The sequence below is a fragment of the Carya illinoinensis genome, chromosome 13 (genome assembly GCF_018687715.1).
Source record: "Carya illinoinensis cultivar Pawnee chromosome 13, C.illinoinensisPawnee_v1, whole genome shotgun sequence".
Lineage (NCBI taxonomy): Eukaryota > Viridiplantae > Streptophyta > Magnoliopsida > Fagales > Juglandaceae > Carya > Carya illinoinensis.
In genome coordinates, this window is record NC_056764.1 from 8,432,547 (window position 1) to 8,459,953 (window position 27,407).

The window sequence follows — 27,407 nt, forward strand, 5'->3', positions numbered from 1 at the left end:
ATATTTGGTGAAAATTATGTGAAGAATAAAATATAGATTTATGAATGGATACGTATGAATTACTATGAATAATTTAATAAAATATTAATATTAAATATAATTATAAAGTGTTCAAGTACCGCAAATCGGTAAAAAAAAAAATCTATTAAATAAAAAATAAATTTTTCTTATAAATTTTCAATGTACTGACATTTTTTAAAAATGTATTCGAGATTGCATGCACTAATTATAATAAAATTATTAATTAATGTAATTAATTTAATATGATAAACAGTAATTTTACTGTAACTAAAAAATTTTATATTCAACAAGTTTACGAATATTGTAGTTCTTCTTCTTTTATCTTCAGCAACAATGAAACTCACCCAAATTGCAACGCTCTATGGTCTATAATCACTGCTGCCTACCATATGCTCGATGAGATGTCCAAAAGAGATGGAAGAAGATCCACCATCGATCACAGCCTTTCTTGCCATCTCTCCAATCTCCTTCGCCTTATTCCTAACCTCATTATCACTGTCCATTACGCGTCTTATACCTCTCTCAATCTCATCAGACATGACCAGATCAGCACCAATCCTATAGTCCAACTTCATCTCCACCGCTAATCCCAACTCCCTCACCATCCAAAATGCATTGAACTGCTGCTCTGCATATAAAGGCCATGTAACAATAGGCACGCCATGCCACAAGCTCTCCAATATTGAGTTCCATCCGCAGTGAGATACAAACCCTCCTATTGCTTTGTGGGCTAGGATCTCCACCTGGGGAACCCACCCATAACATATCATCCCTTTTCCATTAATACGTTCCAAGAAACCTTTCGGCATGGTGTCCTTTGAAAGGGCTGACCGTAATGCCCACAAGAACCGATGCCCACTTCTCTCCAGCCCAAGAGCTATCTCTTTCACTTGTGTTCTACCAAAGCTTCCCATGCTTCCAAAGCATAGAAACACGACGGATGATGGAGGCTGAGCATCAAGCCATTTCATGATGTTGTCACGATGAGCCAGATCCAAACCTGGGTCTGGCCCCTTCAGGTCGAGCACTGGTCCAACTGCGTACACAGGAGGGGTTTGGCCATCGGAAAACGAGTCTAGAGCACGTTGCTCCATCTCTGTGAACGTGTTTACTATGATTCCCTTGGTTTCTCTGAACTTTTTAGCAAGCTTAATGAAAGTGCTGTAGCCACCATCTCTGTTGAACACCGATGAGGGCAGAACACCTGGAGGTACTGCATTGACAAGCCCGGGATTGACAATTCAGGATCCGAGTCAGTAAACTCGGTGCTGATTTGGTTATGGCGAGTTGGGAGATGGAGCATAAAACCAAGAAATCCTGCATTGAAGGTTAAGAACAAGTAAGAAGGGAGCCCGAGCTCCGTGCCCACATCTATCATGGACAGGCAGAAAAAATCAAGAACCAACGCCACAACTCGAGCTGAATCCGAGTTTGAGCTGGAAGATATAATCTTTCTGACAGTCTCCTTGATTTTGGGTACGTGATTTTCTACGAAGGCATAAATAAAGTTTTCAGGTGAGTTCAATAGCTCTGATGGAGGTGGATCTACTCGGGGGAGAAATACGAGTTGGATTCGAGGCTGAGAATCAGCGATTGATCTGGTGTATAATTCTGCAAGGGGAGTGGAGGGGGACTTCATGTAAATGATCGTGATCAAAATTCGATCATCACGAGCAATCAGGTGCTTCGCAAATTCGAGGGTCGACACCAGGTGACTGACTCCAGGTGCTGGAATGAAGATGAGTTGTTCTTGCCTCATATTAGCTCGTTGACCTTTCTTGTTCCTCGTACCAACTCCCCAGGAAGCTGTCTGGTTGAGACTATTTCCTTACACTCAAATTGGCTGTGTTCCAACTTCCCGGAACTTTGATGCAATATTTCCGCTCATCCAGAGAAAAAACTTCGCCATGAGATGCGAATAAGCTGTGGTTTTTTTATACAGGAGACAACAAAGCACACTGGCCTTCTACGCATTCCAAATTACGTGATGAAAGGAGAAGTGGGCGTAGGAGAAAAGAAAGCAGACTTGCTACGCATGCCAGATTAATTAATACATTCGAAATGGTTGGAGCTGCTACTATTTTATTTCTATCTTATGGGAAGCTTATAAAATATGATTGTAAACTTGTACTTGATAAACGACAATGGTATCTTCCACCCTCTACCACATATTTCCGGGTCATGCCTCCTAATTCCTACACCTCCTTCCTTGCGTTACAGCCAACATCCATAATTCCATTACACATCTCGATGCTCAGTGGATCTCTGGCATCATATGACCACCGCCATGATACCCTCCCTAAAATCCAATCCCGTCTCTGTAGCTATTACCAATTCCCTCAGTCTCAAGCGCATTGAGGGTTGTTTTCAGCATATATAGTTGTTACTATGAGTAGATTATACCACAAGCTCGTGAAGTTGGGGGGTTCCCCGCAGTGAGATCACCGGTGCTCCGGATCCTTCAACACTCGTACCATTCCCCTTTGATTCATCCCAACAATCCTTCTTACAATATGTCTTCCTGATTGTTGTGGTCACTGTGCAATGGCTCAGTTTTTGTGGTCACATGGATATAGTGATCCATGCCTACTCTGCTCAATCGCAAGCACCATCGGGGACGATGGCTAATCATCAAGCCATTTCATGAAGTTTTCACACTGCCAAGTCCAGACTGGGGCGAAGCTGAACCTTAAGGTCAATAATTGATCCAACCGTGTAGAGGGGAGGTTTTGGGGGCCATCAAAAAAATGTGTGCCACCATAAGAATTCAAATAATTAAACATATTCACTACGATCCCCTTGGTTGGGCAAACTCAAGAAAAAGGCATAACAATTTCCTTATCAAACACAGTGAATACCAAGTGATGTAAGGCTTCCAATGCCTTGAGTCTCAATTCTTTTGTTCACGATATTCTGTGTCTCCCAAGACCAGAACAATCAAAGGGTGCTAGAAAAAGAGCCACAAAAGGAAGAAGTCAATGCGAACCACTTGCTTGCAAACTTATATTTATTTATTTTTATTTTTTAAGTAAAACTCATTCATTCATATAACTGTGTGATCAATACATTGTTTATCAAAATGTAAACTATCTAAAACAAAAGTTGGAGCTTCTTCTATCCACACCTTCTTCTCTTCATCAAATATGGCAGCCTTTGCCAATTTGTGGGCTACAACATTAGTATTTCGATGAGAGTATTGAATCCTCCATCGATTACATCCTTTGAGACTCATCCTCAGCTCTTCAATAATACTGCCAACATATGACAAATCTTCTACTGGAGCATTAACTGCTTTTATTATAACCTGAGCGTCACCCTCAAATATGACTTTGTCCAAATGGAGATCCCTGCACAAATCCATAGCTTTTCTCAAGGCATAACATTCAGCTAACACTGGTGTTGCAACATTTTGTTTTTGCTCATGACAAGCTACCATAACCTCTCCCCTTTCATTTCTAATTATCACTCCCACTCCCACCTTCATTTCTAAACTTATATTTATTGGTTTTTGAACAATTTGACTAAAAGTTTTCCATTTCTCCAATGATGATGATCCCCCACAGCTTCTGCATATCCATGGAGTCACCGGTCTTTCTTTCTATCAATTACACGGTGAAGCTTGCTCTGCATATCATGGATAAGAACAAGAACGCCATCCTGATCAACAGTTAGAGAAGACTGTTGTGCAAGTATTGGTCAACATGGGTTAGCAAAGAGCAGTGTGCAAACCCAGATTCAATAGTGTAAAATGGGCTCAGAAACTAGAAAGATATTATATACAACCATTTGCATGATGGAAACCTAATCGGAACATTAGTCGGGCTAGTGAACATGCAGACTATAGGCTTTGATCTGCAAGGAATTCACCCTCTGAGTCGAAGTCAAATCCGGTTAAGTTTTTCTAAGCCAACCACCTCCAGCTGTTTTCCAAGGTAGACAACATTTTTTTCTCCAGCACACACCTAAAACTACTAATTCAGAGTGATGTCAAAAATTTGCTCTGCATCACATATAAATCCGGGGAAAACAAATGGATCGCACAGTTTGAAATTAAATCAAAATAAAAATTAAAAAACAGTCGTGCGTATGCTTTTCACAACGGAAGCAACAAGAGTTCAGTGGCCAGTGTCGAAAATAAATGATGCTGCAAACTGAGAATAGGTGAGCCAGTAAGAACTGTTGTACATAACCAAATTACCGGATAAAATGAGCCACGAGATGCATGATTCACAACTAAGGTTGTTTGAGGAATATTAGCTCTTAAATTTTCCCATCCATGACTTTCAAAGAACATGAGTGGATACGTAAGCGGGGACATAAGGGCAGGATTTAGTTCTTCATCTACAAACATGATCATCTGACATGACAAACTAAAATTTGTTACAAGCTCAAGAGAAAGGAAAGAGTTCGACTCACAAACCCACCATTATCATGTAATAAACACAAAGTGTGGCACAAAAATTTGAAAATCATGTCCGGAATCACATAATACTTTTATTATTAAGAATTAGATGACCCCTAAACACATCCTGATACCCGATTTCTTTTAGCTTCAGAATATGGAGATTCAGCTCCAATAAATTAATCTAGCCTCAAGCGAAGTCAATGAAATCGGAGCAGAGTATAGTTTGATCTCACTTGAAGAGCTAAATTGCTAAAACTGGGCATCTCCACAAGCAAAATTAACTTGAAACGAAGGGAGATGATCTAATGAACGTGCGCATGAAGAAATTCACAAAGACCGATCTTTGAATCCTTTATCCAAGTACTTACAAATTCAGCAAAACGAACCTGCAAAGCTCTACCTCCTATAGTCAATTAAGCCATCAATTACAAAGAACAGAATCTCGAAATCTAGTTCATGACAAGAAATAGATCTTTCGGTTTTTCAAGGAAAAAATAGTAAGTCAAACTATTTCGCAATGATCTCCATTCAAATTCAAGGGATCATCATAAATCAGCCCCAATTACTAAAACTCTTGAATTGCAGTTATTATGCACTAAACATGAAAAATTTTACAAATTTCAAAACCCAAAAAACAAATCCAAAAACATAAACAACGCAATTAACAAATAACACCTCGATCTGATGATAATTAGAAAACTAGAGGGAGATCCTCAAAATCATTAACTTTTTACTGTATCAAAGTACACCGTCTCACAAACAAGAAGCATCTTTAACAGATTATACAAAAATTGACAACCAAACGAAACCGCACCTATCAGTGTACAAACGAGAGAAAAACCCGTTTCCAAGCGAATCGAGATCAGCGTCTGCTAACGTAATCGACGACCTCGGAATCGGTAACCGATCGCGAGTGCTGCACGATGGAACGACCGATCGAATTGATCCACTCCTCCTTCTCCTTCTCGGAGTCGGCGAGGAAGTACATGGTGTCCTGGTTGGAGGAAAGCTCGAAGGCGCAGGGCTTGTGGAGGACGTCTTCGGCGCCCTTGACAGTGAGGCAGGTGCCTACGGGGATGACGCCACGCGGGGTGGAGGATCGGGTGACGTGGGAGCCCTTGAACCAGAGGAGCTTGCCCTGTTTGAGGACAAACCAGCGGCGGCGCCAGGTCTTGATGTACTCGCCTTGCTTGGTGAGCCAGCCGGCGCGCTCGGGGTTAGACCAGAACTCGACGCCGCTGTAGTCCTCCGGACTAGGGTCTTGGCCCGTCGCCGCTCGCCAGAGGTTCTCCATTTTCTTCTGTGTCTTCTGCACCTCAACGAAACTAATAAATTCTTAGAGTTATCGGTTTTGTTTGGAATTGTCAACTGATTTTGTTGGGAAGGGGCTTTGCCTTTGGCCAACTTCCGTTTTGTGTCCTAAATCCCAATAATAAACAGTCAGTTACACTGTCGTGCAACGACGTCGTTTACCTCATATCATATTTCTAATTTTTTTCATCGTCGTCAGGAGTTTTTTTTTTTTTTTTTCACACTTTTATGCGTTTTTAACGTCTCTCTAACTCTAAATTCTATAATATAGATAATTTTTTTAAAAAAATATGAATCCTTTATATATATATATATATAGAGCACCTACGTTGTGGAACGTGGGAGTACTGCTCTGGCTTTCTATCATGTAGCACACTCTACTATCAACGAGGAGGATTTCAGATGAACAATAATGATGATCGAAATCTGTGGAACAATTGCAGTAGATTTAGGATTGCCAATAAGGTAATATCGATTTTACTGTGTATTCTGATCTAGTATTTCTACCAAAAATATTAAATTAAAGTATAAAAAAGAAGATGAGTGGAAATTATTGATGCATTTCTCCAATCACGGAGACACAACACTATAGTTGGATGAAACTCTTCCACTAAGCCTTGTTTGAATGTTGAGATAATATGAAAAATCTGTAAATAGTAATGAAATGATTTGAATTAAGATATTTTATAAAATTTTAGAAAATGAGAAAGAAAGTTAAACAAAAATTTATAAAGTTACAATATTGTTAGCATATACTTTTTTAATATTATTTTTATTTTAAAATTTGAAAAAATTAAATTATTTTTTATGTTTTGTTTGAAAATTAAAAAAAAAATGTAATAATTTTGTAATGATTAAATGAAAAAATTGAGTATTTAAAATTAAAAAATATTTATATTTAAGTGATCTTTAGACATTGAGATAAGACGAGATTTTTCTCAACATCCAAACCAGCCTAAGTGGTGGTACTTTGTGAGGGTAGTGTTTGAAGTATTGGTCCATAACTAGTTTAATAAAAATGACTTAAAATAAAGATAAAATGATATTTGCAGTCGTGATTGTGCAAGCGGCGTGCAGTCGCTTTGAAAAAAATGAATTAATATGGAACCCACATGAAAAAAAAAAAAACTAACTTTTTAATCGTGGACTTCACTTTTTTTCAAATCGATTGCGCGGCGTTTGCAATTCCACGACTGTATATGCATTGCCGATAAATAAATGAGGCAATAGTTTATATGGTTGGATGCTAAGAATTACAAGTCTTGAATATCAAATCTACTATAAATATAGTCGAATAAGTTCACATTCTCCTTTTAAGATTTCAGTTACAATGGCTTCAATTGAAATATTCGAAGATGACCTCCCCCTCCCACTCCACTTCTTTTTCCCAAGTCAAAAAGCCCCCATTCTCTTGTCATGGCTCTACCACAATATCCCTTCTTTTCCCTACTTTATTATGTCTGATCCTCCAACAATTTTGTTATTTATTCTATGTCCCTTCCTGGTTTCTTTCTCCTACCTTGTGTCTTTCTCCTTTTATCTCTTTCCTCCCTTGTTCCTCCATACTTGCATGTAGGCTTCACTCATCCATACTTCCTTTGAGGGTTTTACCATCTTCAATCATTTTATCCTTATCGGTTACAAATTAAAAAAATTAGAAACAAATAAAATTAAAATAGCCTCAATCCCATATTACCTTGACCAAAATCCAAGGAAAAAAAGTCCTGGAAGTGATGAAATATCTTGAACCTAAATGCACTAGGCCAGTCCACCACAGGAGGCATCAGGGTGCTAGAGAAAAAGAGAGTAAAGGAAGTGAGGGGATAAGGGCTAAGTAAAGAAAACCAAATTATTAGAGGGAAGTGATGGAAAAGAGGAGAAAAGAGAGAGAAAGATGGTCAAGCATGCAAAGTAGACAACGAAGTGACATAAAGTTGATTTCTTAACTAGCCACTGATTGGGACCTAATAAAAGGGATTTGAAATTATATACAATTAGGCACTTCTTATGGGCGACTTGAGGTGAGAGCTTCTTCAATCTCTAGATGGAAGCTCCAGTTTTTTTTCTCCAAGTAACAGGGGCCATCGACCCTATTTGTACAATGAGTTACGAAAAACTATGAAATATTGTAAAATACTCCAATTTATAGTGGATTTACCCCTAAATGACTCATTGACATAAGCTATGTACCAAACCACGTAAATCTATATGTCTCATTCTCCATTGATATTTGCTGTGTTTATTTTTCATTTACCGAAATAGACGTATGTACAGACACCATACTGCCTCTCCAGACTGCCATTAAGAACTCCAAATGACACTGATCGAGACTCGAACCGTCACCATGAGTCCGTGATGATTCTTCACTCATTCCCGCTTGTGTCCTACAAAACAGGTCTTAACAAGTCACTTTGAAGATAGTTTGCAAAGCAACTCATATAAATAGTTTGTTGTTAGATGAAACTCGTAACACCAGCAAAAAGAAAAAAAAAAAAAAAAAAAAAAGTGCAATAGGATGAGAGGTATGTTTCAACATGGAGATTAGATCAACGGTGTTTTCAATCGAGGTTAATTCATGATATATAAATTTGTTTTCCATCCTAAACTTTGAAACAAGTTATAGTTCTTATTTTTTTCCGGCAAAAATAATACTGTAACATGAATCCAAAGTATCACATTTGGAAGATAATCCATCCAAACTCTTGAGAATACAAAAAAAGAAATAGGAGAAGTTCCTAATGGAATGGAACCAATGAATGAAAATTATTTTGAAAATGAACAAACTATAGCGTCATTTTAAAGCCAAAAGTATCAAAGAGAGGCAAAGAATTTGAATTTTTCATATTTTTTCCTGTAATTTTGGTAGTAATATTATTAAAAGCATCTGCTTCAGTGCTTCAGTTGCAGGGTTGTCGGCATCTGGCATAGTGTTGTATTACATTTATTGTTGTAACAATGTAGTCATTGGTCGGAGGCAAATCGTTCTTTGCTCCCCAGGTCTTGGATATAAAGGCTCTTGATTTTTAAGGGAAGTAGCAGCATGATAAGATTGATTTTAGCGATGGAACCTGCAACTTTTTGGAGGCTCAAAGATCATGTATACGGTATATCTAACTTTAAGCACCAAATGAAGAGACGAAAATTTTCAAGATGGAAGATGGTGGGAACAAGATGCAGGGAGAAGCGAGGAGAGACAAAAAAGTTGGATTTTTTTCATTCCATTCTTGCATTCGCTCCTCCCAAAAGGACTGTTAGCGCATGTTTACTTCGTTTTTCTAGGCATGACAATGTGAAAATGTTAGTGCATGGTAGCTGGCACCTAAGAACGCAACCAAGAAAATGAGATCAGTAAACAGGAAGATAAAATCATGAAACCACCCTAAAACTCATCAATGTAGATAATGCACATAATGCATGCTGATAATAAGGTTTCGGCCTGCAATTACACCTTATTCACGAGAATTCGTACACATTTACAATTTTCTAATAATATGTCTTCGTCTAGAGCATTGTCCATCCACCAAGTATAAATTATCAAACCTTTTTCTGCTTAGGCAACACATGCTTTTGCTCAGTCAGTCGCACGTCAATGGTGACAAAGTCTTGTGTTGTACAAGTGAATGTCAATCGTCTTCATGAATTTCTGGTGAAAGTTTCATTACACTATACATCATCTTGAATGGGTATTATGTATCTATTATGCAGGAATGGGGCGGTTACTCAGCTTTTTAGTTATCTCAGCCATATATGTACCCTGGTAAAAGGCCTGCTGGAGTTCTAGCTCTGTAGGTTGTCGAGATCCATCTCCTGCGTAAGTTCCAGCACCATAAGAAGAGCCACCTTTCACCTCATTCATCTCAAACATGCCACTCCCAAACGTGTAGCCAAGAGGAACAAATATCATACCATGATGTGCTAACTGTGTTATAGCTGTGAGTCTGCAAGTGACAAATGCAGAGAAAGAATGAATACCAAAAAATGAGCACATAAATGTATTCCTTGACAAAGGGCGAGAAGTGGGAGAAACCAAATGATGTTTAGGGCTAAACAAACTCCATTAATATGTGCATTGCAGATTATCAACTTTCAAAGATACAACCACGATGCTGTTGATGTGTATTGGCGTATCTCAAACTACCGATTCTCAACCAACTGAAGATCATAAGGAAATCGCATCTCAAGCCAGGATCACAAACAGCCACCGTACATCACGCACAAGAGAAGGAGTTGCATAAAATCTGGGATTTTATTTTTATATTTGAATTTTGAATGGATACGTTAGTTTTACATTAGATACTCTAATTGTATTATATATAGAAATGTGTGTACTCAAAACAGAGCAATGGAAAACAGAATACCATTTTTCCATATCTTACCTTCGTAACATTTACATGGTATCAGATTAAGCCATCGACCAACGTCACTTCCAAACCTCCTTCTCCTCATCATGTCTAATGCTCAACCCAGTCACCTTCCCCTCTTCAATCCCACCTCTTCCCTCAATATCACTAAACTTAGTCGTACCAACTATCCTACTTGGAAGGCTACCATGCTTCCATACTTAAAAGGCCAAAAAGTTTTTGGTTATATTGATGGTTCTCTCAAACAACCATCAAAGGAGATTACTGACGCTACCGGCACCAAGTCTCCAAATCCCCTGTTTGAAATTTGGGAAACTCAAGACAACTTAATTCTTAGCTGTCTTAATGCCTCACTCACTAATGAAGTTCTTGCGCAGGTCGCCCATTGCACTACCTCTCGTGAAGTGTGGCTTGCTCTCACCTCTTCCTTTGCTTCTCAATCCAGGGCTCAAGTCATTCAGGTGCGGACTCATCCTCCACCTCATATCTATTTATTAAACCATGCCCAGACTGCTGGCAACATTTGTTTAAGATGGATTGTCAAGGGCGAAAAGTGGGAGAAACCAAATGATGTTTTGGACTAAAAAAACTCCGTTAATATGTGCATTGCAGATTAACGACTTTCAAAGATAGAACCACGATGCTGTTGATGTGAACTCACCTCCAACTCATATTATTTATTAAACCATGCCCAGACTGCTGGCAACATTTGTTTAAGATGGATATCAACAAGTTTTTCCAGCAATTGGATTATATTTCATGTATGGTGTCAAAGGAGAAAAAAAAAAATCACGAAGACATTCCTTAACAAGACTTTTAAGGTTATATATAGGTATGGCTTAGTTGAAGTGTCAGAAGTAAAAGCAGAAGGAACTCACGCAGTAAGTTCCTGGCCACCCCCATGAAAACCAGTACTCCAGAAGATTCCGGCAGGTTTGCCAGCAAGTGCTTGGGATGCCCATAGCTCATGGGTAGCATCGAAGAAGGCCTTAAACTGAGCTGCCATCACGCCAAAACGAGAAGGAAACCCAAAAATTAAACCATCAGCTTCCAAAAGTTGATCTGGCCTGATCTCTGCTACATCATTCGCTTTTGAAGGGGCCCTCATCTTTTGCAGTATTGTGTTGGAAAGTGTCTCAGGTACCTGCACCATACCAATCAATTCAAACAAAGATTGGAGCCAAATAAATAGAAGCTCACTTCCTATTTAAAGTTTCCCATTATCCTTTTGATAATCTTGCATTCTCATCTATAAATATTTTACCTGCCAAAGTGTTGCTTCAACACCTTGAACTGCATTAGCTCCTCGCTGCACTTCCCTGGCCATTGTCTCCACATGTCCATGTAGGGAGTAATATCTGGAAAAAAATAGCACCCCCAATTATTTTTCAAGGGAGAAACTATCTTCCGAATCGAGAAAAATTTATATGCACATTTTGTGGTTAGGGATGTTGTTTTTTTTTTTTTTTTTTTGGGGGGGGGGGTGGGGGGGAGAGAGCGAGAGAGAGAGAGAGAGAGAGAGAAGAAGAAGAAGAAGAAAGCGGGGAGGGAGGGAGTGTGATACACTTACACTATATAGACCTTGGTGGTAGCCATAGCAGCAGCCTAGAATCAGACTTTTATCTCGATTTACAGGCTACTTATGCATGTTCCTTCTACAGCCTCTTCTTGTATGAACATAACACCGAATCACCATATATAATGCATATCTTAACAAGTTGAAAAATACCTTTTAAGATAAAATGGGACTTCATCATTTGACAAGAACATTTGATTTCTCACAGACCAACATGCAACTAAGATGACCAACTAAAATACAATTCTTTTAAAGTCCTGAAGGGGGTTATGTAGAATGGGTTTACATGATATCACTAATGAAGTGAACCTAAGTCACCTCTCGAAAGTGCTTATCTACAAACACCAAGTATCTGCTCCTGATCATCCTCAAGTAACATAACAAAGGTAATTGTTGTACTAAAAAAATGGGAAGAACTCAATAGGGTATTTGACATATACAGATGGTAAAGATTTACAATCAACCTATTTATAGTTCTACAATCAGCAAATAGCTTAAAGCACAAGGTCCACAATCACTTTGGGGATGGGGGTGGGTGGCAACCCTTTCAAATGGAAACAGAATCTACCAAAGGAGCTAAATAAATTGCAAAGTTGTTCTTTGAAAAACTCAAACTTCATCAATTCACAAGTTAACAGCAATAGTCTGATATTGGAAAGTAGTTCGATATTGAGAAAAAAAAGTCAAAATCTCACTCTTGTGACCAAATGCTTTCGGATAATTGCAGGTATAAATATATATATATATCGACGGTTCTACTCTCCAAAGTACCCAGAAAACCAAAAGCCGTTCAAAGCAGAAATCAAGTCATACATATATTGCCTAAACTTTAGTATAAAGTAGAAATTCTACGTAAGGGATTCTGACCCACCACAAAGAAATGTCTAAAAAGAATGACTGCGCCCACTTAAAGCTATCTTCGGCTGTAACTCCATTTTCATTATTTTATTCTTCAAAACTGTTCCAAATGGAAAATTAAACCTTGAAAAAGCATAGTCATATGCAAAGCCAGAGGAAGCCGCTGTATCCAACATAATCAGCCCACAACAAACTAAGAAATTCATAGACGAATAAACCAACCCATGTCATTATACTGTTCAAAAGGGTACTTCCTGAGTTTATTCGGACGCACAAACAAACCATAAAAAGCATTTCACAAAACAAATAAGGCGAAACAAAGGCGCAAGAGAAGAAGAAGAAGACGATAAGCTAACCTCTGTGAATGGAACCGAACGCTGGTGACAACGCAGAAGATAGAAGAAGCCGATAATGAAGGGTTGGGTTGCGTCGGAGAAGTTAGGTGTTCCAAGAAAGAGTTTCGTGTCAGATGACAACACGATCGATGTGGCAGAGAGTTATCTATATAGAATATCGGCTTGGCTTTGTCGCCTGTGGTTTATTTATTTGTTTCTTTTTCCCGAGCTACAAGTGCTTTTTTTTTTTTTTTTTTTTTGGCACATAGCTGCATGTTCTCTCTGGTTGTACATACGACCGGACAAGTGGCAACATGAAAGTAGGTAAAAGACAAACTCATGCAGAGGACATGGATAATGTACCCGTGACAGGTCTCGCATGAGACAGTTGGGACTATGACTATTGAGGATTGATAAATGATAGATCCTTTAATGGAACTCGTACTTCGTTTATAACAAAATTCTTATTTTCAAACTACTAAAGTTTCATCACTCGTAGTATGGTTTAAAGAAGATAAAACATTGGGTGATCTGAACTTGAAAGTTTCGATTTTTCTGTCCATCATCATAGTCATGCAACTCTCGTCCTCTATTTCAATCTTTAAGCTCTCCTACACATCCCTACCTTTAGGACATCCCTATCTATTTCACTCTCGTCGTCCTCATTATTTCGAATATAATAGTTAGATTAAAGATTTAATCAAATTAATATTTTATAATTTTTAATATTTTTAAACCAATAATAAAGATTTAAACAATTAGTATCAAAATAAAAATTATGTCACAAATTAAAATCACAGAAGAAGAGAATTATAAGTTAAAATAAAATATTTTGTACCATGCATGAACATAATTTTAAATTATTAATGACTCATAAATGAGTAAAGTCAAAAGAATAAACGATCGTGAATGTCAAATTCGAAAGCATAAAATATTATAATTTTGAGAGATAAAACAGATTAACTCAATTATTAGTTGTATGCCTTTTCTAACATCTCTATCCATCCACCTACTTGGAAAAGTAGCTGTCCTCCCATTTCCTCCGTCAATCTCTTCCATCCCACTGACGTGGTATGCAAACCTGCAGCACTTTTGGACGTTTACTTGGAAATTTGAACGCCAACTTTAGCCAATTCACACCTGAGCACCACTGCCATGAAGCGAGACGTAATCCCGTTTGGTTATATAACTTAAATGAAATAAGATAGAATGATTTATTAAAAATTAAATAAAATATTATTATAATATAATTTTTTAATATTAATTTTATTTTAAAATTTAAAAAATTAAATTATTTATTATATTTTATATTAAAATTTAAAAAAATTATAATAATAAATTAAGATGAGATAATTTAAATTTAACAGACAAGGCTATTTTGTGAGCCTTTGGCTTGTTCTCATCATTCCATGGTCATGTTCATTAATCAAAATTAACAGATTTAGATCTTCTAGATTTTTTTAAGATCATCCATCTGGTGGATTTCACAATATTAATAATTGCTTTCAAATATTATGATAGAAATTTTGTCACATCGATATTTCAACAATTTCAAGCATGGTCTGTTATTAAATCTGAAATCAACAGTTGAGATTTACTGCATCATCAATGGGGAAGAAAATGAGAATTGTTCCATTTAAAAACTAAGACCATCTTAGATAATCTATAAACAATAGTAAAATAATTTATGAAAAATAGTACAAATAATAATGAATAATTTGTAAATAGTAGTGAAATAGAATGAAAATATCTAAGAACAATTGTATTTCTGAACAGTCCATTAATAGTGGTCTCCAGTTACATGCTGCTATGTAGAGAATCATTACATATATCCTGGAAAATAGAAAAGACGTGCTCTTATGGCCATCACCACCATTGCTGCATCAAAAAGGGGACCAAAAACTCTAAACGAAAACTGTATTGTGATGGCTATCCAGAGTTCCAGCAAGAAAGAAAACCTGTGATCAGTCTTTCCAAAAAGAAGGATGAAGAGAAGCTTTCATAAGGTAGGAGAACGAACTGGTTTCGATTTTCAGTTTAAACCACAAGATACAAAAGCAAACACGAGGAACTTTCCTCTATTTGCAATGGAACCATCGAGGGGGATGAAATCTTTATCATTTCTCTACAAAGGAAGACTCGGCAAGATCAATGGCACGGGCAAGAGCAGCAGCTTTATTCTCGCACTCTCTCTGCTCATCTGTGGGATCACTGTCTGCCACGATTCCAGCCCCAGCCTGGAGGTGAGCTATCCATTCTCGGCGCTTGTTTGCATCTTTGTATGAGAACATGGTGTCAAAACGAGTACTCGTTGGGAAGACTATGGTTCTCAGAGCAAGGGCTATATCCATGTCGCCGGAAAAAGAAATGCCTCCAAATCCACCACTATATGGCCCACGCCTTGTGACTTCTAGCTGATCTATTAATTCCATGGCTTTCACCTGGATTGCAGCAGAGCAGATAATGACAAAATTGAGAGTGAACCCTCACAGAAGGGAATTAATTTGGTTATTCCAAGTCAGACAGTAATAACTAACTTTTCTTTGAGAGGCTAAAAAGTCAGGTGGATATATATTTGCCTTTGCAGCAAGCATACAAGTATGGAATGGCAAATGGGGTGCGGTCTTCCTTCCTTCTGGCTCGAGTAAATATGGTTTGTTATAGGCAAATAGTTGTAGGAAATCCAAGAATGGGAGGAACCCAAAAAGAATTTACCATTAATAGGAGTTGTACCTCTCAAGATGTATACTAACAATTAGTAAAAATAGTTCTCAGTTACTGGACCATCACCCAGAAGATATGAAAAACTAACGAGGGAAGTACACTCAAATTATTCATGTAACAGTTGCATCTAGGAAGATGTGGGTTACAAAAATGGCATGGAATTAGGAAGTTTGTGCGAGTAAAGCAATGAAACTTAAACAACCCAACCTTTTAGGCTCTTGGCAAGGAAGATTTTCTAAGTAAATGCTCAGCTATATTGGAAGAAGGTAGTTCTCAAACTATATTCTCCTTGAATCTTACATGTCTGTACCTTAGCATCCACGAGAATGCCAAACCAAATGAGCAGGACTATCCACCAGGAAACCAACTGAATCCTGATGAAGAAATAACGATCTATGTAGATGATAATTGCCAGAACCAAAACACAGCATTACAATCCCGCATCTTCTTAATTTAATTCATCCTGGTGGATTTTCTTATAAGAATTTATCCTCAAATTAATTTGGATAAGTTCTTGGTTCTTATCAAAGAATACTACCATTCTCAAAAAAAGGTGAAAGCAATAGATGAACTACTAAACGTAAGTGTGACTGTGAGTGGAAAGGGGAAAAAACCTTTGGTGCTCCACTAACAGTCCCAACAGGTAATGCGGCACGCAGGGCATCCCAACTAGTTAAATTGTCAAGTAACTCTCCAGTAACCTGCAGAGACAATTCTCATCATTGAATGAGATAAAAGGAAAATAGTGTCACTAAATGCATCACTTTGTAAGAAATCAATAAGTGACTTATAAGATTCTCTTCACAAAGCCTATTATGATATTTAGCTGGAAAAGAATTCAAAGATGAAGGTGAAACAAAATATCCACAAATGTTAGATATTATCTTAATGACAAACACCCTCCTCACATATAATATCTACTTATGTGTCTGCACAAGTTTGAGAAATCATCAATTAATATATTAACATGACACAAGTAACAAGTAAAAGATTATAAACACATCCTTTGTCATAAACCGCATTTATGAACTGAGCTACAAAAGAAAGAAAAACTTACAGTTGAGCTTATGTGCATAACATGGGAATATCGCTCAATGTTCATGAGCTTTTCAACCTTAACAGAACCAGGTTTGGAGACCTGCATTATCAGAGCCTGTTTTAGTACAAGATTGAGACCATAAAATGACAGATTATGGGAAAACTGATGCAGATTCTGAAAAAAAGGATACAACAGGATAAATAGTATTAACTTTTTTTTCTTATAATGAATCAAATCTTTTATCAAAAAATGCAACAGGATACATAGTATTAACTGGTAGCACAAAGCAATGAGCAAAACTGCCACCACAATAGGAGTACTGGTGTGACTTGAGGGATCTAGCAGTGGTTAGCATGATAAAGTGTTATCCTAGAATTGATATGAAGACACAAACAAGACTGAAATTGCTTTCCCTGATAATTTAAAAGTAGCACCATTCAATTCTACTTTACCATCGGTTTCTTGAGGCACACCCATAGTATAGGCTCATATACAGTCTGCAGAAACAAAAGTACAAACCTTTCCAACATCATTCCTTCCCAAGTCAACTAGCATAATGTGCTCAGCACATTGCTTCTCATCATTTAAAAGCTCTTTTTCCAGCATAAAATCTTCTTTGGGTGTTTTCCCTCTACGAACAGTACCAGCAAGGGGTCGATTAGTGATCGTTCTCTGTCAGCAGAAGGGAAAATATGCATGTGTTACCAAAGCTAAAGGAAATATTTCAATATTGTCTTTGCAGAAAATAGAGTAGGTGGAAAAATGAAATTTCTAAAATAACACGTGATAGAAGAAGAAGAAGATGTAAACGAAGACAGTTAGCTATAATTATTCAGATTACTGTAACAGTTACCTTCTTCACGCGCGTAAGAATTTCTGGGCTCGAAGCAACCAGGATAGCCCCTCTAGCCTGATCATGAGACACATACAAGAATGCTCAGATTTTTACCATTGACAATTTCAGACAAAAAGTAAAAGAGAAAAGCAGACAAACCTGTAAATAAGTCATATATGGGCTAGGATTGACAATTCTGAGTGCCCTATAAACTTCAAATGGATCCGCAAAGGTCCTTCGTTCAAATCGCTGACTCAATACAATCTGGAAAATATCACCTGCCAGGATATGTTCTTTAGCCTGCAATACTGCCTCCTTGTATTCTTTGCTTGTCATGCTTGACATTTCCAATTCAGGACCGAAGAGATGAGTGGATAACTTTATTGAACCTGCAGGAAGCCTTGGGCTGGAATTGATAACCAATTATACATTTTCACATTGAACTTAAAGAGCAGACCACATGATGTGTTACATGGCAAGGAAACAAAAAATTGACTACTCACGAAATTATATCATGTACTCTGGATACCAAAGTTTCCAGACGGTTTATTCCATCATTGAATGCCTCCTCAGTGGAAGAATATCGATCCATTCGCACCCAGTGAATCACATATGCTTTCTGATGTCGACAAAATTGGCATGATTAACAAGACTACCTTGATTACCAAGTATATACATACATACATACATACATACATACACACACACACACAAGTACATAGATACACTCACACACATAGTTATTTAATTATCCAGAAATCATCTAACCATTGCAATCAAAGTTTGAATTCCTGACCCAGTAATCTATTTCTCTTTATAAAAATAAAAACAAAAAACAACTTGTGGAATTAAATATACACATCTTGTTTAGTGAATGGTGATGGTTTTTAATGTTTTGATGGCAAACAGCTGGAATGGAAAAGATAAAAAATAAATACTCTAGAAACAAGACAAGGCATATCAGAGCCTTCAAATGATGTAAATATGAGCTTTTATACTGCAAAAAGTGTTTGAAAATTGGAACATAGCAAATGCATGTAGTTTTTTTTTTTTTTTTTTTTTTTTACCTACAATATATATAGTATTTTTTAATAAATAATGGTCCAAAATTGAGTATGCCTTCTCGCTGAATTTTATATTTAAATAGAATAAATCCCACAGAGAAAGATGGGAACATGCCGTTAGATATGCTAGGCAATGCAAGTGAAATGGCTTAAACAATGAATTACTTGTCTAAGGAAAAACAAATGGCGCATCTATCAAATTAAAACCACCTTCTGCACATGATCAAACACAATCACATCATCATAGAGGCCAAGATGAACATCAGGAAGGTTCCTGTCATCTGGGGGGGCACTAGCAAAGGGCAGCTTTTTCCTTTCCACAAAGCGCACAGTATCATATGAGAAGTAACCAACCCACCCACCTGGTCAAGCAGAGAGTGAAATGCTAAATACAGATCAGCAGTTTCATATATAAGAGCATTAATCTTTGTTGGAACAACCAAAATTCAAAATAAATTAACATTTCTCCACTAAGAGAACAGCTTCAATCCAACTGTCTGAACAAATATAAGTTGCATAAGTTAAATTAAGAGTCTTCCTTGGTTAGTTGCTTTTGTGCGTGTGTGCGTGTGTGTGTGTGTGTGTCTCTTTTGTGGTTGTGAGGACACAGTTCGATCCCCTTTTCTTACCACAAAATGCTTCTGGAAGTTCATCGATGAGTTGGGGCCTCCATCCTTCCATAATTCTTTGTGGAACAGTCATTGGATCATCCACAATCTCCTCTGTCCTGGTCCCTTCCTCATGGTCCATAATTGTAACCATATTCTCTTTTGCCACAATTTCTATTGTTGGCTGAGCTCCAATCACACTATACCGCCCCTAGACAATTCACCAAACTGAAATATAAATGATTTACATCTCATGAGGATGCACAAGAAGTTTACAAAGTACGGCGGAATTATTTGTACTCACAATATTGGAACCCAGCGCACCAGGTTCCACAGACTCAAACAGAAAGCTTGGAGCATCTCTATCATCTTCCTTCACCAAGCATCGGTATGCGAGGACCGGAGTCAGATGATCAGAGAATATGCATCGGTATAGAGGAATTAAGTTCCCCTTCTTGGAAGCTTCGAAAAAGTCTTTCGAATTGGCGACTGCAAGAATTGCATCATAATATACAACACTCACAAAAAGGAACAAAAAACAAAACACAACGGTTTCACGCATTAGAATCAAGATATAACATTTTTTAGCCTTATAAATGGTGTTTCGGATTCCAATAATGAAATTTCAGCTTCATAGCATTATTTCAAGCTCAGTGGAGTAAATGCTTCTGTTCTCTCGGGTCCCGAACAAATCTAACGCGCACCGTTAGATAACAAAGAGAGATTTTAGAACAATAGTAATGAAACTTTTGACTTTAATCACGATTAAGGACCGAAATTCAAACTTGAGTCCGAAATATCAAAATGCAACCCCTACACATGAGATGTCAAGTCATTTTCTTTCCACCACGATAATTTTCCCAGCAACCAAACAGAACCTCAGGAAAATCAGTATAATCCACTCCAAAAAAACATCAGCATCTGGAGAGTTACCTAATGACGGAGGCCTCTGAGCCGAGCATCTAAGAGTAAGGGCACGCGAGCTGGAGCCGACCGGGGTGAAGGAGCTGGACCTTAACCTTGAGATCCTGCCATTACAGTTCACCGAGAGCGGTGCAGCTAATCGGAGACCCGACGGAATCCTGCGGTGGGAAACGGCTAGAGATTCCATGATCAGAACATTAGAAAGAAAGATAGAGGAGATGCAAAAAATGAAGATTTTTAAGGGTCAGGATGCGTCCGCCACTGCAACATATGTAGGGATTATTTTCTGAACGGCTAGGAATTCCAGGATCACTAAATTCTCCGAATTACCCTTTGTCTTCTTGTTTCAATATGTTCATTGGGTTAAACGTGGTGGTCATGGAAGTATGGAACACGTGCCCTGAATCTGAAACTGGATTATTAACAATCCAATCCATGCACAACAACATGAAACGCAATCACATTGACATCGACAACGTTTTTAAGCGGAGATGAGTTTTTATAAATAATAATGAATTGAAAGGGTATAATGAGTTTTTTAGTCTATTTAAGATGAATTTAAATGTATTTAAATATTAAAATAAATTTAAATATATTTATATGAAGTAAAAGTTATAAATATAATGTGTAAAGAAATGTTAAATAAAAAAAAATTATGAATCTAAAAATTTCTTTAATTGAAATGAATTTAATAATTTAAAAAATTAAATATTTAAATATTAAATTCAACTGTATTAGACTGATGTTAACTCAGTCTAAATTCCAATCCGTCTTCATATATATTTGAGATTACGATAGAAAATATAATTTATAACTTTAGAACTTATAATTTATAACTTAAATAATAATTCTACTATTAAAAAAGTATAATTTAGTAGCTATATGTTTAAAACACTTTTAAATATATTATGTTTATTTGAAAATAAATTAAAAAAATACTTTTTAATATAAAAATGAAACTTATTTAAATTTTTAAAAATTATGATCATATTTTTTTAAGTTTAAAAGTTGTAATTATATTAAACTTGTAAGAATATTTTTATCTATTGACAGTCTTTTTAAAATTTAAATTACATTTTGCATTATTTTGAATAGATATTTTTCTTTAACCGTATTTTTTAATTTATTTAAAATTAAAATATTTTTATATATAACATTTAAATAACTTAATTTTTTATATTAAAAAGTTTTTAAAAATATTTAAATATTTTTTAATATTCCTGTCGCAACATTAAACAGCCCGCGTCTCAATACGTGTGTTTCAATATGTTCATCGTTTAAGCGCGGAGGCCCGTGTTTCAGTATGTTCATCGTTTAAACGCGGAGGTGGTCATGGAACACGTGCACTGAATCTCATGAAACACGTGCACTGAATCTGAAACTGGATTATAACTGATTCCATGCTCAACAACGTTAAACGCAATCACATTGACATTGACAACGTTTTCACAGGTCGGTGAATCTGGAGACGGAGATTTTCGACGTTTATTTTAATAAAAAATTCTTCCAAAGGAGAGAAGTATAATTATATTAAGAGAGAGAATAATGTTATGTACAGTAATAGAATATATAAATATTGTGTAATTGTTTTAAAAAAAGTGAAATTCATGATTAAAAAGTTAGTTTTTTTTATGTGTCTCATATTAATTTACTTTTTTTAAAAAAACTGTACGACACTTACACAATTATAATTGTAAAAATTATTTTTTTAATTTGTAATAGTAAATTATGTAATTGAAAAAAGTGAATAAAATATAATAGTCATATAAAAAAATTAATTTTTTAATAGTGAATCTCACTCTTTTTCAAAACGTTTATATGTCGTTTACGTACTCCACAATTATATATAAAATTATTTTTATACTAACTATTATAGACCATTTAGATTGAGAAATATTTTTATTTTATTTTATTATTACAATTTTTTAAATTCTGACATAAGATATAATAAATAATTCAATTTTTTCATATTCTAATTCAACTTTTTTAAATCTCAAAATAATAATAATATTAAAAAATAATATTTTATTCAACTTTCATTTAAAACTATCTACTCTTATCTCACCATCCAAACAATCTCTCAATAAAATGAAGCAACAAACGAATCACAACACATCATTATATTGGGGGCATTCGACTTATACATGTAAGTTAGTTTGTACAAAATTTTGAAAATATTTAACAATAAAAAATAATATTTGTAGTCGTGTTAAGATATGTGTATTTTTTTAAGAAAAAGTTTTACTACTTATCATCTCTATTTTTCTTTTTAAATCAATTTTATTCTTATTAAACTAATTGAATTCTTTACTCATTATCTATATATCACATATTTGGTAGAAGAAAAAATAAATATGTATGATATGTGGGGATAGTGAGTAGAGTTTTTCTTTAAAAAATTAGATAAATTTAAAATTCACATAAAAAAAATTATTTTTTAATAATAAACTCTACTTTTTCTCAAAGAGAGTGTGCAGACTTACACACTCAACTACATCTAACATTACTATTTGAGAATTTATTTTGAAATATATTATTTGGTGGGCTGAAGAAAATATTTTGAATAATTTACTTTTTAATAAGTCTTATTATATTGGAGTTTGTGGAGGTAGATAAATAAAGTTGAAATTTGTTTGAAATTAATGTTTTAAATAAATTTATTTTAGAATGTATAAAAGTTATTTTGATTTTTGTATTTTGGTAATGATTAGATAAAAATTTGAAATATTAAAATTTATTAAATTTAAATTTGATTTAAAAAATAGAAAAACTTTATATAACCAGACAACGTCGACTCTCATTGAGAAAATGCAAGTTGGGTGCAACATTTGGGAACATAGACCCATATTCATCCGTATTAACATTTTTTAAAAAAGAAATTACAACTTTTGCATTAATTTACACTTCAAACAAATTATCAATAGTGTCAATATGCTCACCCAAAGTAGTGTTGTTTTTGGACAATTTATATATTCAGGTTAGACTCAAACATTGGTATTGACAAATGAAAAAGGACATGGCAATTTTCACTATCACACTACAATTAATGCTGCAAATTATCATAAAAAGGTAGTTTATGAATTAATAAATAGTCGTAGCCACAAAATGATTTAATATTATAAATTGATGTGATTTGATATAGTTTGTCAGGTTGTAAAGTTATTTTTATTGTAAAGTAGATCTGACGGATCACTTGGAACTGGTTGGGTCACGATAATTTGTGAAATTACTTTTATATAATTTCTTTGTAGTTGTAGCATTCCTCTTATGAAATTAATCTATAGTTCTAATTAGTAATTTTAAGTAAGAATTTAGAATACAATGTCATTTTAATATTGAACGCAAAACTTTATTTTCCAATAAAAAAATAAATAATCTAATTTTCTGAAATTCTAGCATAATAAAAGACAAAGTTAAATTCTATTTCACTTCTTTTTTTTTTATTATTATTATCTATTTTACTACTATCAAAGATTGAACATATTCACAATCTAGCATCCTTCTTATCAGGCTACAATTTTTCTTAAATATTGGAGTCGAAACTAATAAGGTCATAATGGTAATAAAAATAATAAATGAATTACAAATCTATAATAAATTGAGGGCAACCATTAAACCATATTAAGCTATTCTTTATAAAATTCTAAATAAAGCTCTAACTATTCTATAGATGATACTTAATCCATACCTCTATATCTAACCCTCTCATGTGTCCCCTAAGCTTCCTTATTGACATACTCTATTTAATATATGTAAAATAAGAAGTTTTATAGGTGGAAGGTAAGTTTACGACTCAATAAGTAAGATTGATTAAGCAGAGTGTAACATATGAGTCTCAAAATAAACTGAAAATCAAAACGACGATTAATATCATAATATTATCGAAAATTAAAAATCTTATACCATGTATAGATATCTCTAGAATCACTTCAAGAAATTTCTCTAATAGGGAACTAGCCCTTCAAGGGTAGCTATCATTCTCATCAACTCATCTTCATTTAAGATCTACACATTCTCAATATCCTTCAGTGTTGGATCTACACATTCTCAAAATCCATGATATGAAATCAGTCTTTTCTTTAAAGTTGAAGTCATACATTTTATGAGAAACTAATATTTTGTCGTGAGATGTTCTAATATTTATTATGTAGTGCATAAATAAGTTTTTTGAGCAATAACATTTCATAACATATTTAAATAAAAAAAAATATAATGTTAATTTTTTTTTAATAAAAATGTCATATTAATTAAACAGACTTACCTGGATACACTAATTACTACTTAATAACAACAGCAGTATCACTTTGAACCTAAATAAAGGATATATTAACACAATGTTATGAGATTTAATTAGCTGCCCTTTTGCAAAACAAAAGTAGAATACAACCTTATATACAACACTGTACGTTGCATTTTCTTGACTTCTAGAATTCATATATTACTCTCTATAACTAGCGAATTTGTGCCCATGCATATTCCTCCAAAACTAGTGATCTAAAATAACTAGTATTAATACAAGGTTTTCAGCTTATTAGCGTATGTTAAGCCATATTCAATCCAACAACAAAACATGAAGTTATCTAAGTTAATTCCTGCTAAAACAACCAGGTGATTAACTACCATTAACTAGAAAACAACCGTTAATTACATCCACTACTACGACCAAATGATTATTCTTCTACAAACTTCTAATTATTTCCCTTGCAACGCTAGTCTATGCCCCAACAAAAACTTATGGCCATGGTAAGATTAATAACTAAGGTCGAATATTTTTTTTTTTTTCCTGAACATTATGCCAAGTTGATTGGCTACCCACAAAGTTATTATAAAGAATCTTCATAACAAATACTCTTCATGACAGGAAGTAGCACTCGTGCCGATACAACAAGCTAGAAAGATTATAAACAAGTGGTGAATGGAGACATCAAGCCGTAATATCTTGCAAACGACATTGCAAGCGCTGGATGTAACCGGCATGCAAATAGCTCTGCCACGTCAGTGGAAAGGGCCGGCCGGGACCTCTCTCTCTCTCTCCTCCCGTATAAGCAAATAGCCACCATTTTAAACAAACTTCAAATTACTATTTTTCTTTCTTCTATTTCGGCGTTTCTTTGTTTGCATTTGCGCACAGAGTAACTAAAACTAGATTTTGTTTTGCTTTCTAACATTTTGGTATTTAGCATTGGATTTGAGGGAGTGAAGGGGAACTTAAGGTTGAAAGAGATCTCAATCTGAGCCTATGAAGTTTCTCTAACTTTTCTAGATTCTGGGTTTAGGCTTTTGGACTAGTTCTATGAGTGTGAGTGTCTGAGATGGAACAATCTTTGAATGCTCCAAGGGGCATCTGAGTTCAAGCTCCACTGGTTAGTATAATCGATCCATAACCTTTCTTTACATTATTTTTATATAAAAAAAAATCTATTATATGTAAATTGATGAACTTTCATGGAGGTCCCCCTTTCCACTCCCAACGGTCTCTATCACAAAGGGAAAAACATGGACTGGTAACTATTTTTGAAGTATGTTATCTGCATTGCTCTATATGATCTTGGCTTTTGATTGGAGCTTTTTGCTTCCTTGTAAAATCAAAAAAAGTTGAAGTTCATTGTGTTGATTGCTTTTCTTTTTAGCTTCTATCTAGTCAAAATTTTTCCTCATTGTTTGGCTGCTGGGAAAAATGCAAGAGAACGGAAAATGTAAAATTCATCTAATTAAGCTCGAATTTTTGGTTTCTCTGCTCTCAAACTTGAAATTTTTTCAACGAGTAGAACACATCAATTTCGTTTTCGTGTGTAAGAGAAAAAGCAGAGAGAGAGTGGTCCTCAATTTGGGTAGGAGAAAAGAAGCAGAGAGAGATATGTGAGAAAGCAAAGAAGACGCAGATCAATCAGGGAGAAAGAAAACGAAGAAGTTTCATGAAGAAAAAACTCGGTAGAAGTGCTGGAAGAGATGGAAGGGTTCAGCCTCTGCTATTCACCCACTCACCGAATAAGCTTTGTTTATTTTTCTTTCTTTACTTATTCTTTTTTGGCTCTCAGTTTTATTTTTATATTACAAAATCTATAGCCGTTTACCTCCCACTTGCACACCCCGCTTCTACCCAACAGAGCTGTATTTTCATAGATCCTTACATCATGTAGATAGCTACTGTATGTTATCATACAACAAAAAATGTCTTAACTCTTTTTTTTTTTTTTGGTGACCTTTTTTTTTTTTTTTGGAAGACTAATCCTCCTTATATATAAATAATCTCATTTTTGGCTGAGAAACCATAAGCTTAGTGACAATACAACACAAAAAAGGGGAAAAAGACCTCTAGCTAAACCATTCTATAGAGCACAAGGATGGCCCTTTACAGAGCATTTCTAATATAAGGAAGGCCAAGTTTATCTGTCCTATATAACCCCTTCAAGAGGCTGGGGATGGATGTCAACTCTGTCCAAAAACCTGCACTATTTCCCGAAGCTTTCTGGGCCAAGAAATCAGCTGGTGCATTGGCTTGTCTGAATACATGTTGGATTGAGAATGTTTTTTCTCTTAGTGTTGCCATCAATTCCTCCCAAAAGTCTACCAGGTACCAGATTGGGCATTTTTTCTTTCTCACCCAATTTACCACAATTAAGGAGTCCATCTCTATTTCTATCCTATCCAAACCTCTTTGACAGATTTCCCTCACTCCCAGGAGGAGTGCCATAAATTCAGCAAAGTTGTTTGTGCCGTGAATCAGTGGGGAAGCAAAAGCAAAAATCATATTACCTGCTGCATCCCGTAAGATACCTCCTGCACCTGCTTGTCCCGGGTTGCCTCTACTACTTCCATCCACATTGAGCTTTAGCCAGCCATGCTTAGGACGATGCCAGTAAACAACCTGCACCTTTTTTCTCCTTTGGTATTTCAGTTGGATTTGCAATCCTTCTAATATCCTTTCATCTTGGAGTGATAAGGCCTTTGTTACACGCAGCTTTTCACTTAGCTTCACAATCCAGAATTTTATCGTCCTCCAAGTCTCCTCCACCGATGTGGAAATTCCTTCCATTCTAGCCTTGCATCTTCGTAGCCATAGCACCCATGTGACGATAGTGGGAATTATCCCAATCAGTAGACCTGTTGTGGTCGACTTGGAGGCTCTGTTAAACCATACCTGCACCATTTCTTTCCAATTATTAAACTGGGTTCTCAGCATGCCAACTTGGGTCGCACATTTCTGCCATATGTACCGTGCCACTTCCTCATTAGCTAGTACATGGTTCAGGTCTTCATAGGCACCTTTCTCACAACAGTTGCACTTGGAAACTAGAGGAATACCCAGTCTTCTTATTCTATCATCTAGACTAAGTGCATTGTTA

General features: G+C 35.7%; 4 protein-coding genes across 8 annotated transcripts; all 4 read right to left on the minus strand.

Annotated features, from left to right (window-relative positions):
• Window positions 1-268: 268 nt before the first annotated feature.
• On the minus strand, window positions 269-2,144 carry LOC122292377 (UDP-glycosyltransferase 71K1-like). Its single transcript, XM_043100709.1, is given in 2 exon segments — window positions 269-1,261; window positions 1,264-2,144. Coding segments are annotated over 2 exon segments (1,398 nt in total). The 5' UTR covers window positions 1,781-2,144; the 3' UTR covers window positions 269-380.
• A 2,964-nt stretch (window positions 2,145-5,108) lies between these two features.
• Window positions 5,109-5,829, minus strand: LOC122292379 (pleckstrin homology domain-containing protein 1). Its single transcript, XM_043100710.1, has one exon. The coding sequence runs from the start codon at window positions 5,718-5,720 to the stop codon at window positions 5,289-5,291; it is 432 nt and encodes a 143-aa protein (XP_042956644.1). The 5' UTR covers window positions 5,721-5,829; the 3' UTR covers window positions 5,109-5,288.
• A 3,323-nt stretch (window positions 5,830-9,152) lies between these two features.
• LOC122291342 (probable NAD(P)H dehydrogenase (quinone) FQR1-like 3) lies at window positions 9,153-13,045 on the minus strand. Of its 5 annotated transcripts, none has more exons than XM_043099026.1 (5): window positions 12,889-13,045; window positions 11,669-11,762; window positions 11,363-11,456; window positions 10,977-11,242; window positions 9,153-9,675 (listed from the first exon to the last, which is right to left on the minus strand). In XM_043099026.1, the coding sequence occupies exons 2-5, from the start codon at window positions 11,692-11,694 to the stop codon at window positions 9,435-9,437; spliced, it is 627 nt and encodes a 208-aa protein (XP_042954960.1). In that variant the 5' UTR covers window positions 11,695-11,762; window positions 12,889-13,045; the 3' UTR covers window positions 9,153-9,434. The 5 variants fall into 5 exon arrangements, with proteins under 5 accessions (XP_042954960.1, XP_042954958.1, XP_042954961.1 ...); XM_043099024.1 differs by having other exon boundaries at window positions 11,669-11,827; window positions 12,889-13,039; XM_043099027.1 differs by having other exon boundaries at window positions 11,669-11,807; window positions 12,889-13,030.
• Window positions 13,046-14,603: 1,558 nt separating this feature from the next.
• Window positions 14,604-20,339, minus strand: LOC122291341 (anthranilate synthase alpha subunit 2, chloroplastic). Its single transcript, XM_043099023.1, has 11 exons — window positions 20,071-20,339; window positions 19,442-19,626; window positions 19,159-19,348; window positions 18,740-18,891; window positions 17,969-18,084; window positions 17,625-17,871; window positions 17,484-17,540; window positions 17,150-17,302; window positions 16,649-16,729; window positions 16,206-16,292; window positions 14,604-15,308 (listed from the first exon to the last, which is right to left on the minus strand). The coding sequence occupies exons 1-11, from the start codon at window positions 20,246-20,248 to the stop codon at window positions 14,985-14,987; spliced, it is 1,770 nt and encodes a 589-aa protein (XP_042954957.1). The 5' UTR covers window positions 20,249-20,339; the 3' UTR covers window positions 14,604-14,984.
• Between the last annotated feature and the right edge of the window lie 7,068 nt (window positions 20,340-27,407).

Excerpts from the sequence above, each read along its gene's own strand:
- LOC122291342 (XM_043099026.1), bottom strand. The coding sequence starts at position 11,694 with ATGGCTACCACCAAGGTCTATATAGT. Across the intron at positions 11,243-11,362 it reads TTGAAGCAACACTTTGGCAG|GTACCTGAGACACTTTCCAA; the intron begins GTAAAATATTTA and ends GGTATGGTGCAG. Across the intron at positions 9,676-10,976 it reads GGTGGCCAGGAACTTACTGC|ACTCACAGCTATAACACAGT; the intron begins GTGAGTTCCTTC and ends TGTCACTTGCAG.
- LOC122292379 (XM_043100710.1), bottom strand. The coding sequence starts at position 5,720 with ATGGAGAACCTCTGGCGAGCGGCGACGGGCCAAGACCCTAGTCCGGAG.
- LOC122291341 (XM_043099023.1), bottom strand. The coding sequence starts at position 20,248 with ATGGAATCTCTAGCCGTTTCCCACCGCAGGATTCCGTCGGGTCTCCGA. Across the intron at positions 17,541-17,624 it reads CATATATGACTTATTTACAG|GCTAGAGGGGCTATCCTGGT; the intron begins GTTTGTCTGCTT and ends TCTCATGATCAG. Across the intron at positions 16,730-17,149 it reads GAAGGAATGATGTTGGAAAG|GTCTCCAAACCTGGTTCTGT; the intron begins GTTTGTACTTTT and ends CTGATAATGCAG.